The sequence below is a fragment of the Cebus imitator genome, unplaced genomic scaffold (genome assembly GCF_001604975.1).
Source record: "Cebus imitator isolate Cc_AM_T3 unplaced genomic scaffold, Cebus_imitator-1.0 Scaffold444, whole genome shotgun sequence".
NCBI lineage: Eukaryota > Metazoa > Chordata > Mammalia > Primates > Cebidae > Cebus > Cebus imitator.
The window spans coordinates 2,654,642-2,667,912 of NW_016107759.1; the positions used below are offsets into that span (position 1 = coordinate 2,654,642).

At 60.2% G+C, this 13,271-nt stretch overlaps 2 protein-coding genes across 8 annotated transcripts; one reads left to right on the forward strand and one right to left on the reverse strand.

The window, feature by feature from the left end:
- Positions 1–786: 786 nt before the first annotated feature.
- On the forward strand, positions 787–4,246 carry NOXO1 (NADPH oxidase organizer 1). 4 transcript variants are annotated; one of them, XM_017511061.2, is made up of 9 exons: positions 787–2,034; positions 2,129–2,209; positions 2,417–2,489; positions 2,612–2,789; positions 2,980–3,164; positions 3,256–3,369; positions 3,622–3,739; positions 3,818–4,110; positions 4,171–4,246. In XM_017511061.2, coding segments are annotated over exons 1-9 (1,110 nt in total). In that variant the 5' UTR covers positions 787–1,968; the 3' UTR covers positions 4,173–4,246. The 4 variants fall into 4 exon arrangements, with proteins under 4 accessions (XP_017366550.1, XP_037588255.1, XP_017366549.1 ...); XM_017511059.2 differs by having other exon boundaries at positions 790–2,034; positions 2,414–2,489; XM_037732327.1 differs by having other exon boundaries at positions 3,818–4,246.
- Positions 4,247–4,418: 172 nt separating this feature from the next.
- On the reverse strand, positions 4,419–10,762 carry TBL3 (transducin beta like 3). 4 transcript variants are annotated; one of them, XM_017511058.2, is made up of 22 exons: positions 10,606–10,761; positions 9,053–9,104; positions 8,869–8,964; positions 8,738–8,785; positions 8,507–8,648; positions 8,339–8,423; positions 8,086–8,256; positions 7,923–7,998; positions 7,749–7,842; positions 7,454–7,635; positions 7,212–7,353; positions 7,044–7,102; positions 6,844–6,947; positions 6,187–6,334; positions 5,865–6,095; positions 5,724–5,794; positions 5,486–5,642; positions 5,356–5,414; positions 5,105–5,208; positions 4,946–5,017; positions 4,695–4,853; positions 4,419–4,616 (listed from the first exon to the last, which is right to left on the reverse strand). In XM_017511058.2, the coding sequence occupies exons 1-22, from the start codon at positions 10,644–10,646 to the stop codon at positions 4,483–4,485; spliced, it is 2,427 nt and encodes an 808-aa protein (XP_017366547.1). In that variant the 5' UTR covers positions 10,647–10,761; the 3' UTR covers positions 4,419–4,482. The 4 variants fall into 4 exon arrangements, with proteins under 4 accessions (XP_017366547.1, XP_037588253.1, XP_017366546.1 ...); XM_037732325.1 differs by having other exon boundaries at positions 4,482–4,616; positions 8,869–8,920; XM_017511057.2 differs by having other exon boundaries at positions 4,482–4,616; positions 8,869–9,104; positions 10,606–10,762.
- Between the last annotated feature and the right edge of the window lie 2,509 nt (positions 10,763–13,271).

Below are 13,271 nucleotides of genomic sequence, written 5' to 3' on the forward strand. Positions count from 1 at the left end.
AGTAGAGACGGGGTTTCACCATGTTGACCAGGATGGTCTCCATCTCTTGACCTCGTGATCCACCCGCCTCGGCCTCCCAAAGTGCTGGGATTACAGGCTTGAGCCACCGCGCCCGGCCACTGATTTCTTTATTTCTTATGGGGAGTGAATTTTTCTCTTTACTTTTCCTTCCTTCCCTTCCCCCTCCCCTCCCCTTCTCTCTTTCCCCTTCCTTTCTTCTTTCTCTTTTCTTTCTTCTGGTAGGGTCCTGCTCTGTTCCGCAGGCTGCAGTGCAATGGCACAATCATGGTTCACTGTAGCCTCAACTGCTTAGGCTCAAGTGATCCCCCCACCTCAACTTCCCAAATAGCTGGGACTACTGGCACGTGCCACCACACCCAGCTAATTTTTGTATTTTTTTTGGTACAAATGGAGGTCTCACCATGTTGCCCAGACTGGTCTCCTGAGCTCAAGCAGTTCCCCGGCCTTGGACTCCCAAAGTGCTTGGGTTACAGGTGAGAGGCACAGACCCCGACCTTGGAGTGGATTTTGTAGGGACAAGTGAGGAGGATATGGATGGAGGGTGGGGTGGTTGTACCATTCAGGTAAGAAAAGAGGGTAGGAGAAGAAAAGTGGGAAGGATCTGGGGCTGATGTGGGGTGGGGCAGGCTGTGTCAGCTGGGGTGTGGAGGGGCCTCAGAATTCCTCTAGGCCTCTGCTTGTGAATAAATCTTCCCTAGCTTCTCTACTGTCTTCCAGGAGAGCAAAGTCTCCCCTGGGTTGATTCATCACCAGGTCATTGGGGCCCTCAGCTGAGATAGGGGGGAGGTGAGAGCTGGCTGGGGGTGCCCTGCAAATCAGCCCTATGTAAGCAGGTGTTCTTAATCCTTGCCAAGACCAGGGACAGCTTGAGGGCCTCAGAGAGTGCTGGTGAGACACACACAAAGGCCCTTTGTTGCAGCCAAGGCAGATTCCTGGAGGGATGCCCCAGAGGCTGACCGCTCCCTGAAGGGGCTGGAGTAGGGGCATCCCAACACAGAACTGGTGGCTCCAGCACCAGGAAGAACCACTGTGTGCCAAGGTTGAATGTGGCTTCCGAAGCTCGAACTATAAGGAAGCAGCCAGAGAGGTGTGGCACCTGGGCAAGCCTCTGCCTAGGCGGTGTTTGCAGTGTCACGGTAAATCATCGAGAGGTGGCTCTCAAAACAGTCCTGGTGACCACTTTTCTGACCACCCCTCACCCCTCAAGTGCCAGTGACTACACAGATGGGCCCTCTCTTACCCCAAGTCTCCTCACTGAAGGGGAACCCCTGGAGTGAGCCTGTGAGGTCTGCCTGTTCCCCAACATCTACAGAAAAACTCACAACAATTATACATTTAGCACACATTTCCTCCTCTGTGAGTTGGGGACATTAAGAGACCTTTCCTCCAGCATTAGGATTAAACCAGACAAAGCACTTAAAGCCTTCAGCACTGAGTCCTTGGTTCTGCACAGAAACCCCCAGGCCAGTTCTAAGACAGAGTTGTTAGGCACACCCTGGCAGGTTACACCAGGCCAAGTACCTCGCAGGGTGGGGGAATCCAGAGGTGGGCAGGACTGGTGGCATTTTGATGGGCCCCGCCTTCTCTTCCCTCCTCCCTTGGCCAGAGACAGGCAGGAGGGCCCCAGGCAGCAGTTCTTCCCACCCTCTGCCCCTTAGTCTTGCACGCCTCTAGGGCCGGGACGCTTATTCTTCCTCCTAGCAGCTCTGCCTGGAAGTCCCCCAATCCCTGTGCTACTGTTCCCAGATCTTGGGCTTGGGGGACAGCAAGAAAGCTGCTACAAAAAACTCAGCTGGGGCAGCTCCACAAGGACCCTACAGGCTTGAGGCATTGCCGGGATTCTATCCCAGCCAGCCAGGCTCCTGGGTGCCCCAGAACCCTCTGGAGCACAGGGAGGCAGAGGGGTCCTTACCCATTTCAGGAGTCTACAGCCTGACGGCTACAGCCATGGTGGGCCCCCGATACCCGGTCTCAGTTCGAGGGGCAGCTCTGGTGCAGATCAAGAGGCTCCAGGTAAGACCTGGGTGTGTCTCTAGTGGCCCTAAGGCATAGGAAGGGGGTGCCTCGATCAGCATCTCCAAGGCACCCACAACTTTACGTCCCCTAGACATTTGCCTTGTCCGTGTGCTGGTCAGATGGCAGTGACACCTTTGTGCGCAGGAGCTGGGAGGAATTCAGGCAGCTCAAGGTGAGTGACCCTGGGCCACCCTAATACCATGGTTAAGGATTCCCCACCTGGGTGACTACCAGTGTAAGACCTGTCAGTGACTCTAACCGGAGGCCCTTCATCCTGCCTGAGGCTCCCAGCCCTTGTCATCAGGGTGAGGAACCCCACCCTCCTAAGGGTGCACAGTGGGCTCTGGGAGACTGATGCCCCTCTTCCTGCCCTCAGAAGACTCTCAAGGAGACCTTTCCAGTGGAGGCGGGTCTGCTTCGGAAATCCGACCGCATTCTCCCAAAGCTTCTCGGTCAGGCCAGCCTGGGTCTGGGGGCAGGGAAGGCAGTGGCTTGCTGGGGGCGGGGGGTGTGGCTCAAGGGACCAGTGAAGCCCGAAGCGGGGTCTCACAGTACATTTTGGTGGTGTCCTTAGATGCACCGCTATTGGCACGCGGGGGGCGCACGAGCCGCGGTCTGGCACGCCTGCAGCTGCTGGAAACCTATTCTCGGAGGCTGCTGGCGACTGCAGAGCATGTGGCTCAGAGCCCGGCAATCACAGGCTTCTTCGCACCGCAACCCCTGGACCTGGAGCCCGCGCTGCCACCTGGCAGGTGCCTGACTCGACCCCCAACTCCCAGCCTGCAGCAGCGTTTGGAGCTGGGGGGAGGTCCAAGGTGGGGGTTACAGCCAGTGAAGAGGAGCAGAGACTGGGAGGCTGGCAGTCTTGCTGGGGTGGCATGGCATGCCTAGTTTCACCCTGGAATCTGCCTACCTCTCACCCGTGCGGGCTGCCCTTCCCAGCCGGGTGATCCTGCCCACCCCGGTGGAGCCACCTCTCTCCCATGCTGCCAGCCGCCTCTCCATCCACAGTCTGGAGGCTCAAAGCCTGCGCTGCCTGCAGCCCTTCTGCACTCAGGACACACGGGGCCGGCCTTTCCGGGTGCAGGCCCAGGAGAGCCTGGATGTGCTCCTGCGGCACCCCTCCGGTAGGGCCCACCAGGAACCCAGGGATTTGCCTCTGTCCCTGGACGCCAGGGAGCCTCAAGATCTGAGTCCCCACCCGCCTCTTGTGCACAGGCTGGTGGCTAGTGGAGAACCAGGACCAGCAGACAGCTTGGTTTCCAGCACCCTACCTGGAGGAGGTGGCTGTGGGCCAGGGCTGGGAACGAGGCCCGTCCCTAGGGAGCAGCGGTATGCACCTAACCCCCACCCCTCATGCCATCATTACAGCTGGACCATGTGGCAAAATGGGCCAGAAGCACTGTGGGAAGGGCGGCTTGATGGGGCCCAGGAGCCCGTGCTTGGTCACTGAACCTAGAGAAAGTCCCGAACCAGTTTTAGGGCGGTCCCAGCGTCAGCAGAGACTCAAGCCAGGAGAATCCAGAGAAGGGTGAGGGCCCTGACCTCTGCGGCCCCACGGTGACCCCAAACATACACCCCCAGGTCCCCAGTTCTGTGCTTCCTGCGCCTACGAGGGCAGCCGTGCAGATGAGCTGTCTGTGCCTGCAGGTGCGCGCGTGCACGTGCTGAAAACATCAGATCGAGGCTGGTGGCTCTGCAGGTGAGCAGGAATGGGCATGGGTGGGGCAGCCTAGCCGAGGCAGGCGGGGCCTTAACCACATCCCCCCGCCCCTGACAGGTATGGCGACCGGGCGGGCCTCCTCCCTGCGGTGGTACTGCGGCCTGAAGGGCTGGGTGCCCTCCTGAGTGGGACGGTGTTTCGTGAAGGAGACTCAGCAGATGAGGCCCAGGGCTCCCCCAAACCCTCCCAGGCCACTGCCCCTGCCCCCATCGTCCCCGCCCGACCTTCGCCGGGCGCCATCCAGAACCGCTGCTGCACCATCACCCGCAGGGCCCTGGAGCGGCACCCAGGGCGCCAGCGCCCCTCTGGAGGGTGTGTGGACCCTGTGCCACACGCTACAACAGAGCAGTGAGCACGAGGATCCCCATGGGGGGACAGACTGCGCCATCCCAGGGTTGGGGAGGAGTGGGGAGGACGGATCTCCCTGGCCACAGGGATGGGAGGGGCAATTCACTGTTCCTCTGAGTAAAGCTTGTTCTGAATGACCCCTGCCGTCTCAGCCTGCTCAGTCTCAGCCTGGTCAGCTGGGTCTCTGCCAGGCCAGGGTGGGGGGATGGGCTAGAAGGGCGGAGACCATCGGCTCCAGTGCCCCTTTGGGTGGCTAGGTAGGGTGTTGGTCAGGATGGGGTCTGGACTGGAGCCCAAAGAGACCAAGCTGGCTAGGTGAGCGCGCCTTTATGGGTTCCCTAGGGGGTTGGGATGGACTGGAGAGAGGCAGCCGGCTAGGAGAGGGTGCCTTTATGGGTTTCCCAGGGCGTGGGGGCGGTGGCCAGCACAGGCAGCTTCATGTTGTGCCAAAGGAAGTCCAAGAAGGTGGCGGCCTGGAGTGTCCGGCTGAGCCGCTGAAAGTGCCGCTCTGGGAAGGACAGAGGGAGGTCGGGGGGTATCCACACCCACCCCAGGATGTCCCCAACCCTAGGCTGTGCCTGCGTACCAGTGTAGGGCAGCAGGGCTTCAACTGCTGCACGGACGCCTTCATAGGCCAGCAGCTCCTCGGGGGCCTCATGCCGCAGGAGCACACCCAGCACGGCCTGGGCCTCGTGGCAGTTGCGCGAGTTGGTGTTCCACGTGACGCAGAAGCGCAGCAGGGCCTCTGTGGGCGACAGGACCATCATCCTCTTGCCCGGTCAATCCGCCATGGCTGGCCCCTGCCCACCGGGCCACCCACCCTGACCGGCCCCCAACCTTTCTGGTCTCGCCTCAGTCGGAGCACGGTGGCTTCCAGCTTCTCACAGGCCTCAGGGTCCCTCCGAATGGCTGTGGGAGTAGGGAAGGCTGAGCTGGGAAAAGCAGAGCCCAATGGTCCAGAGACCCGGCTCCTCACCCCCAGGGGTGGGCCCTAACCCTGGATGACGGTCAGCACAGTGTGGGGCCGATCTAGGGAGATGGCCAGGCCCAGCGCTCGCAGGTACCGCTTCTCATGCAGCAGGTTGTCCAGCTCTTGTTGCCTGCCAGGAGGGGAGGGGAGGAGAGGCCACTGAAGGTCGCTGGCTGGGGCTGCAGGCAGAGCTATTGGAGTCAGCAGGTGGTGAGCCTGGTGCTCAGCCTCAGTTTCACTACAGCACAGAGCAGGGGCACCACTGTCCTGGCCTTACCTGACCACCTGCTCCTCCTGCCTGGCCTGCTCCTCTGCCTGCTCTGCCTCGGTCACATCCTGAGGTGAGACTGAGGTCAGATGGGGGCCCCCATGCCACCCCGCCTCCTCCCCAACCTCAGGCCCACAACCTTCCAGAGGATGACTCGGGAGTCGCTGGCGCCAGTGAGGGCGCGGTCATCCAGCCGGCTACAGTGCAGCCCCCAGACCTTATCATCATGGGCATCCAGCGTCCGCACACACTCGTTGTTCTTGATGGTCCAGAGCTTCACGAGGCCATCTGAGCCGCTGGGTTTGGGGTGGGGAAAGGCTCAGCATCAGGCAGCTCCCCCACCTGGCCCCATCGCTGCCCCGTCCCAGCCCACTCACCTGGACAGCAGCTGTGTGCCCCGGCTCACAAAGGCCACCTTCAGCACGGAAGCATCGTGCCCCTCAAATGTCTGCAAGGTTGAGGTAGGGCATGAGATGTCACCAGGGTGGGAGGCGTGGAGGGCCTGGAGCACTGCTTACCTTGAGACAGCTGAAGTCCTGGAGCGCCCAGAGCTTGATAGTGCCGTCAGCTGAGGCTGTGGCCAGCACCTGGTCCATGGGAGAGAACTGGACACACCAGAGGCCACGCCGGTGGCCTGAGAAGACACCCAGCAGCTGGCACTGTGGCAGGGCCCAGAGCTTGGCCATGCGGTCTTGTGAGCCCGTGGCCAGCAGCTTGTCATTGGGGGCAACAGCCACGCTGTTGATATCCTGGCAATGGGAGCAGGTGGTGGCTCAGCATCCCCATCCCCCTGCCAGCAAGGGCTAGGCCACACCCCCACCCCAGTGGCTACGGATTCACCTTATCGTGGCAGCGCTGAGTGGTCTGGGCCTGCAGGAGGACAGGGCCGCTGTCTGGGGCTGTGTTCTTAGACAGCAGGGCTCTGGGAAGGGGCCACAGCTTCACAGTGCAGTCCTGGCTGCCCGTCACCAGGAAGGACTCCTTCAGCCTGTGGCCCAAACAGGAGAGGGAGGAGACACAGCTGAGCCCCCGCCAGCCTTGATGGACAGCTCCCAACAGGGCCAGCCTGGGAGCACCCGGCTCAGACCGTGGGGCCTGTCCCAGGATGCAGATTGCCCTTGGTCACCTCTAGGCACCTGAAGGACCAAGCCCTGCCTACACTGTCCACCTGCAGCACCTGGTGACTCAGCTCCAAACACAGGACCCGAGCCCCACATGCAGGGGTCCCCTCTCCACCTGGGCCTGATGCAGATTCCCTCTCTCTGCCCCAGTGCTCTTCCCCCTTTAACCACTTTCCCAGGGATACTTCTGAGGACTGCCCCCAAGGCACCTAGGGACTCCCCCAATCCTGTTCTGTTCCACACGTCTGGGCTGGAGCCTCAAAGATCAAGCCAGCACTGCGGCCGCCTCCCCAGATCCCTGAGCGGCAGCCCCTGCTGGCAGGCCTGGGCATCCCTCTCACTGACACTCTGGGCCCAGCCCTGACTCACTCACTACCTAGAGCAGCAGATGGTGCCGACACTGTGCGTATGGCCGGAACCCTGAGCCACGCAGACCACCTGGCCAGCCTTGTTCATCCTCCAGATTCGGACACTCTGATCCTGGGGATGGGGAAGAGAGGAGAGAGGCTGGTCTGTGGGCCTACCGTGTGGCCTCCCCGCCTAGTGCCCCTTCCCCTACCTCTCAGAGCACCTCACCTTGGCACAGCTGGCAAAAAGCCACCCCTTCCGGAACACGTCCAGAGCCAAAACGATATCTGAAAACATGTTGGGGGGAGGTAGAGGTCACAGGGCAAGATAGGGGAAGGGAAGCCAGCAAGGGACCCAGGTGGGTCCCAGGGTGTCAGGTGGGCTGGCCCCACTCACCCGTGTGGCCATGGAGGATCTGGCAGGCTGATGTCTGCAGCTCAAACACTTTCAGGCAGGGGCTATTGGAGGCCACGATGATATGGGAGTCCTCAGGCCCAAGAAACCGGACATCCAGGACCTCCTCACTATAGCCAGCGAACTATACAGGGGCAGGAGGCAGGAGATGTGAGCCAGGACCCAGCAAGAGGAGGACTGGCACCCACAGCCCCTCTGCAGGCTAAGCAGGGGCAGATGTGCACCTGTTTCTGCAGCCGCAGGGAGCGAGCCTCGTAGAGCAGCAGGTTGTGGTCGGCAGTGGCGCTGAGGAGCAGGCCGGCGGTGCGGGCCAGGGTGCAGTGGGTAAGCTCCCGCCCAGGGCCTGGTGGCCGGGCCTGCGTGTACACACACTGCCCAGAAGCTGCCTCCCACACGCGCAGAGTGCCTGGGTGGGTGGGGACAGGCTGTGAGACTCTAAGGTTCACAGGCCTTCCCCAGCCCCTACCACCTGCCTGTGGCCCAGCCCCTACCACCTGCCTGTGGCCCAGCCCCACGCACCTTGGTCGCCAGCTGTCAGGAAGTGCAGGCCTGGGGACTTCACACCCAGCTCAGATGCCGGCTCTTCTGGCAACAGCACAGCAGTCTCCACGCTCTGGAGACAAACTGGGTCACGGGCTGCTGACACCCGCCCTCCAACCCAACTCACCAGGCCTGGCCTTCAGGCGTCCCTACCTCAAACACCGGCACAGTCCTCGTGGCCTGGTGGCTCTGAAGGTCCCAGATGATACAGATCTTGTCACGGCCGGAGCTGGGGGAGCAACAGCTACCTGAAGTCAAGTTTTAGCCTTGGTCCCCGGTTTCCCAGCCTCCCCGCCTACCAGGGCATGCTCCTGACCTGAGCATAGTGTGGCCGTCGGCACTGAAGGCCAGTGAGGTGACAGCGCTGTAGTGGGCAGTCAGCACAGCCAGGCACGACCGATCCTGCAGTGACCACACGCGGATGGCGGCATCTGCGGCCGAGGAGAAGAGCAGCAGGCGTGTGGGGTCTGGGTGGAAGGCCACCAGGCTGCAGGCGAGACAGGATGGGTGAGCTGAGCAGCCTGGGGGTGCCTCTGCATTCTCACCCCCCACATTCCCCTCACACTCACTGCACAACACCAGGCGAGCCTCGGAAGTGGTGTGTCCCGTAGTGCCGCACAATGTCCCAGACGCGCACAGCCCCGTCACAGCCGCCTGCGGACAAGCAAGGTGAGGGGCTGGAACGCCCAAAGACCCTCCATCTGTGCCGGCCACTCACCTGCCCAGCAGGGCCCTACCCGTGGCTAGCAGCGTGGAGGTGGGGTCGAAGGTCATGGTGGCCACGGGGGCTGTGTGTATTGCCTTCCAAAGGCGGGTAACGCTGCCCTCTCGCCAGGCCCACTGAGCCAGCAGCAACGCCCGGCTGGCTGTCACCAGCACCTAGGGGAGGATACAGGTCAGCAGAGGGGTGGCAACACCCTCCTCCCACCTTCCCAGATTCAATCCCCACTGGGCCCCACCCTGCATACCTCATCGTCAGGGCTGAGATCGAAGGCAGTGATATCCTCCTGGTCCTCCTAGGGGAAACAGCGGTGTGCAGAGGGTTGTGTGAAGGGGCTGGCCCCGCCACTTGCCCCTCACCCACTCAGGTTGCCCTCACCTGCTCCAGACTCTGCAGCACGGCCCCTGAGGCCACCTCCAGAATGTTGACTCTGGTGCCACAGACGCAGAAGAGGTGCTGGCCAGTCTGGTCCAGCTGGGGACAAAGGGGTCTCAGCCAGGCAACATTTGGCACTCCCTGCAGCCTCCAGCTGCCCACCCTCAACCCTTCCCCAGACCTATACCTGTGCTTTTCCACCCTTGTAGAAAGGTTCGATTTTGCGCTCCACGACATAGCTAGAAAAAAAGTGGGAGGGAGTGAGCGCCACCCACCCCCTCGATCCCTTGGGTCCAGTCCTGTGCTGGGTGTTCCTCTTGAGGTGACCACAATGGCCCCTGCCCTTGAGTTTCAGGGCAACAGCAGGGACGGGGCAGGGGTTGGAACCAGCAGCACTGCAGGGGGCTATTGCCACTCCCAAGTCACTGAGAAGCAGAGACTCAGAGCTCACTGGTGATCCCTGAGGCAGTAGGGGGTGGGCCTGCGTCAGGCAGAGGCAGCCCAACACTCCAGGGCTCCCAGGGATTCCTCAGCGAGAGCCAGGTGAGTCCCTGGGGCAACCCCTGCTGGCAGTGGGTAGCCAAGCCTGGGTAGCAGCCCAGAGCACAACCTCCCAGCGTCTTCATCCCTGAGATCTGGTATACCTCTTCCCCTCCCTGGCTCCTCCCTCTGTCCCCAGGCCTACCCAGAGCCCAGGTCCCATTAGCAGCTGTCATTTCTGTGACCTCACCCTGCCCCTCCTCCTTCCCTCTCCACTGCCTCCACCTGGTCCAGACCATCACAATCTCTGGCCACTTCACTGGGCCCCCTACCTACGTCTTAACCCTGCTGCTAGGTGCCTTTCGGAACATAACTGAAGACGTCACTGCCCCACATCAGACCCTCACTCTGTCCACACACCTCCCAGACCCTCTCCAGAAGGGCTTCCGAGAACCTTGCCTCTGCTTCCCTTCCCTCTCATGGCCCACCATGGTTCCTTTCCCAGCCCCTGGAACAGGTTTCCTATCTTCCCCCTGTCCCCTGTGTGCGGCCTGGGCTTCCCTTCCCAGATGGCAGGGCCTGGCTCAGTGCACTTCTGGAATCTTGACTGCCAAGACGAAAGCAACCCTCAGCCCCTGAACCCAGTCGACCCTCCCACGGCGGTGCTGCCAGCCAGGGGCTTTCCTTTACCAGTGCTTGGCACAACCAAAGCCCCACAGCCGCCGATGGAAATGATAATCCCATGAGACTGCGCTGCCAGGGCGGGGGCACCAGCAGTGCTGTTCAGAAAAGGCTTGGGGAGTGACAGGGCACAGGACTGAGGGCCTCCTGTGCTTCTGCAGACTTGCTCCTCTCCTGCTGTCTCCCTGCTCCCTGAAGAAGAGGGTTCGCGGGTGGTAAGTCCCCAGGCCGACTGCTTAGAGGTGGTTCTTCGTCTCCTGCCGTTTGCCAGGACCAGTCCCGACCTACGCTCAGCCCACCCCTCCCCTCATCCGGACTTCTGGTCCCCGCTTCACCCCACAGCCGGCTTCTCGTTGAGCCCACGCTGCTGCGCCCGGGCTTAGGTCCCTGTCCTCCCCGAGAGCAGTCGGGGCCTGCTCTCCCACCTGGTATCATCGCAGCCTCCGCGACCCCGCGAGCCCGCGCACACATAGCCTCTCCCCTCCCAGACCCCAATGGGCGCCCACTGCAAGCGCGCCTCCGCTATGCCTGCTGCGAACCTGGCTCCCTCCCCGCGTGGCCCCAGCGCTCCGAGCTCACTTGGCCTTGAAGCGGCCCACTCCGGCCGCGGTCTCTGCCATGTTGCCGCTGCCGCTCCCGCCGATACCAGCTAGAACCCCGGCAGCTTCCACCGCGTGAAGAGTGAGGTTGGCACAGTGCTCCTAACTCCCGGCGCGCTGCGATGGCGTCACCACGCGCGACCACTGTGACGTCACCGGTGAAACGCGCTTGTCGCCATCTTTGCTGCAGGCAGTGGCGGCTGCATCCGGAAGTGGAAGCGGGCGGAGGTGTTTCCGGCCTGGAGGGTGGGCGGTGAGCCGTGACGGTGCAGCGCGGGCAGGTCGGGGTAAACAGGCGTGGGTGACAGCGCCGTAGCCTGGCCTGTTTTTTTTTTTTTAAAGACGGGTTTCACCATGTTGGCCAGGATGGTCTTGAACTCCCAACCTCAGCTGATCCGCCCGCCTGTCCTCCCAAAGTGCTGGGATTACTGGCGAGAGCTACCGCGCCTGGCCAGCCTGGCCTTTTGATAGCAGTATAAAAAGGCATCCGTAGCCAGCGTTTACTCCTGCCTTTTGGCATTCTGGGAATTGGGGCAGCAGCAGTCGGGTGGGGTCCAAGCCTCGAGCGGTGAACCTGACCCTGCCTCGGGACTTGCAGTGTGGCTTATGATAAATAACACAGGAAAATGAATAAACCGTGTAATCTCAAAGGCATTCATATATTGAGCACCTTCTGTGTGCAAAGCACTGTTCTTGGCACTTGGGGAACAGCAGATAAGAAACTAAACGGGATAAGAGTGACAGTTGCTGAGCGCTGTGGAAAAAAACAGAAGGGATGGAGTGGAGGGGACCCCAAAGGAGGCTGTATTGAGGTGAAGCCTGAGCAGACATAAGTTCGCGAAGCAGGGAGCCCTGTGGTGACCTTGGGAACGAATGGTGCTGAGGAATGGTCAGGGCACAGGCCCTGGGCTGGTGGTGTCAGGCGTTGAGTGGCAGCAAGCCGGGTGGCTGCAGGGAGTGGGTGCAGAGGGCAGAAGCCATGCCGTTTGCCTGTGAGCCGTGGGGAGGAGTTGGCTTTTACTCTGAATTCACGGTTTTGAGCCATTTGTGCTACTACTGGCTGTGAAGCTGGTAGAACAGTCTGCTAGAAAGTAACTGGGCCAGGCTGGGTGCAGTGGCTCACTCCTGTAATCCCAGCACTTTGGGAGGCTGAGGCAGGCAGATCATGAGGTCAGGTGTTCCAGACCAGTCTGGCCAACACGGTGAAACCCTGTCTCTACTAAAAGTACAAAAATTAGCTGGGCGTGGTGGCAGGAGTCTGTAATCCCAGCTACTTGGGAGGCTAAGGCAGGAGAATTATTTGACCCCGGGAGGTGGAGGTTGCAGTGAGCCGAGATCACAACGCCACTGCACTCCAGCCTGGATGACAGAGCAAGACTCTGTCTCAAAAAAAAGAAAAAAAGGTCTCAGGAAGTCTGTCTTAGGAAAAAAAAAAAAAGAAAGTAACTGGGCCCGTTTGGGCATCATGACAAGACCCCGTCTCTACACACACTTACACACACCCACACACACACACAATTTAGGCGGGGCGGTGGTGCGCCTGTTGTTCCAGCTTCTCCAGAGGCTGAGGTGAGCGGATGTACTGAGCTGTGATCAGGCCTCTGCACTCCAGCCTGGGCGACAAGAGACCTTATCTCAAAAAAACAAAAAAACAAAAAAAAAAGAAAGAGAAACCAAAAGTAACTGGGAAGGAGAACTGAGAGGATGATCAAGGAAAAGCTCTGAGAGGAGACATTTGAGTGAAGTAAAGCAGGCCAGCGTGGTGGCTCAAACCTCTAATCCCAACATTTTGGGGAGCAGAGGCAGGAGGATTACTTGAGCCCAGGAGTTTGAGATCAGCCTGGATAACACAGTGAGATCTCATTTCTACAACAAACACAAAAATTATCCGGCAGTGGTGGTGTGCGCCTGTAGTCCCAGCTACTCAGGAGGCTGAGGTGGGAGGATTACTTGAGCCCAGGGAGGTTGAGGCTGCAGTGAGCCATGATTACAGCACTACCCTCCAGCCTGGGCGCTAGAGCAAGATCCGGACCCAAAAAAGAAAACAAGAAAAGGCTGTTCTGTCTATGGAGTAGCCATTCCTGTGTTTCCTTTATTTATTTTTATGAGATGAAGTCTCACTCTTGTTGCCCAGGCTGGAGTGAAGTGGCTCAATCTTGGTTCACTGCAACCTCCACCTCCCAGGTTCAAGTGGTTCTCCTGTCTCAGCTTCCTGAGTAACTGGGACTACAGGCTTGTGCCACCATGCCCAGCTAAGTTTTGTATTTTCAGTAGAGACAGGGTTTTGCCATGTTGGTCAGGTTGGTGATACACCTGCCTCTGCCTCCCAAACTGCTGGGATTACAGGGGTGAGCCACCATGCCCGGCCCCCTTACTTTAAAATCCCAGTCTGTAATCCCAGCACTTTAGGAGGCCGAGGCGGGTGGAACACGAGGTCAAGAGATTGAGACCATCCTGGCCAACATGGTGAAACCCTAACTACTAAAAATAGAAAAATTAGCTGGACATGGTGGCATACGCTTCTAGTTCCAGCTACTCAGGTGGCTGAGGCAGAAGAATCGCTTGAACCCAGGAGATGGAGGTTGCAGTGAGCTGAGATTGTGCCACTGCACTCCAGCCTGGCGACAGAGACTCCAAATCAAAAAA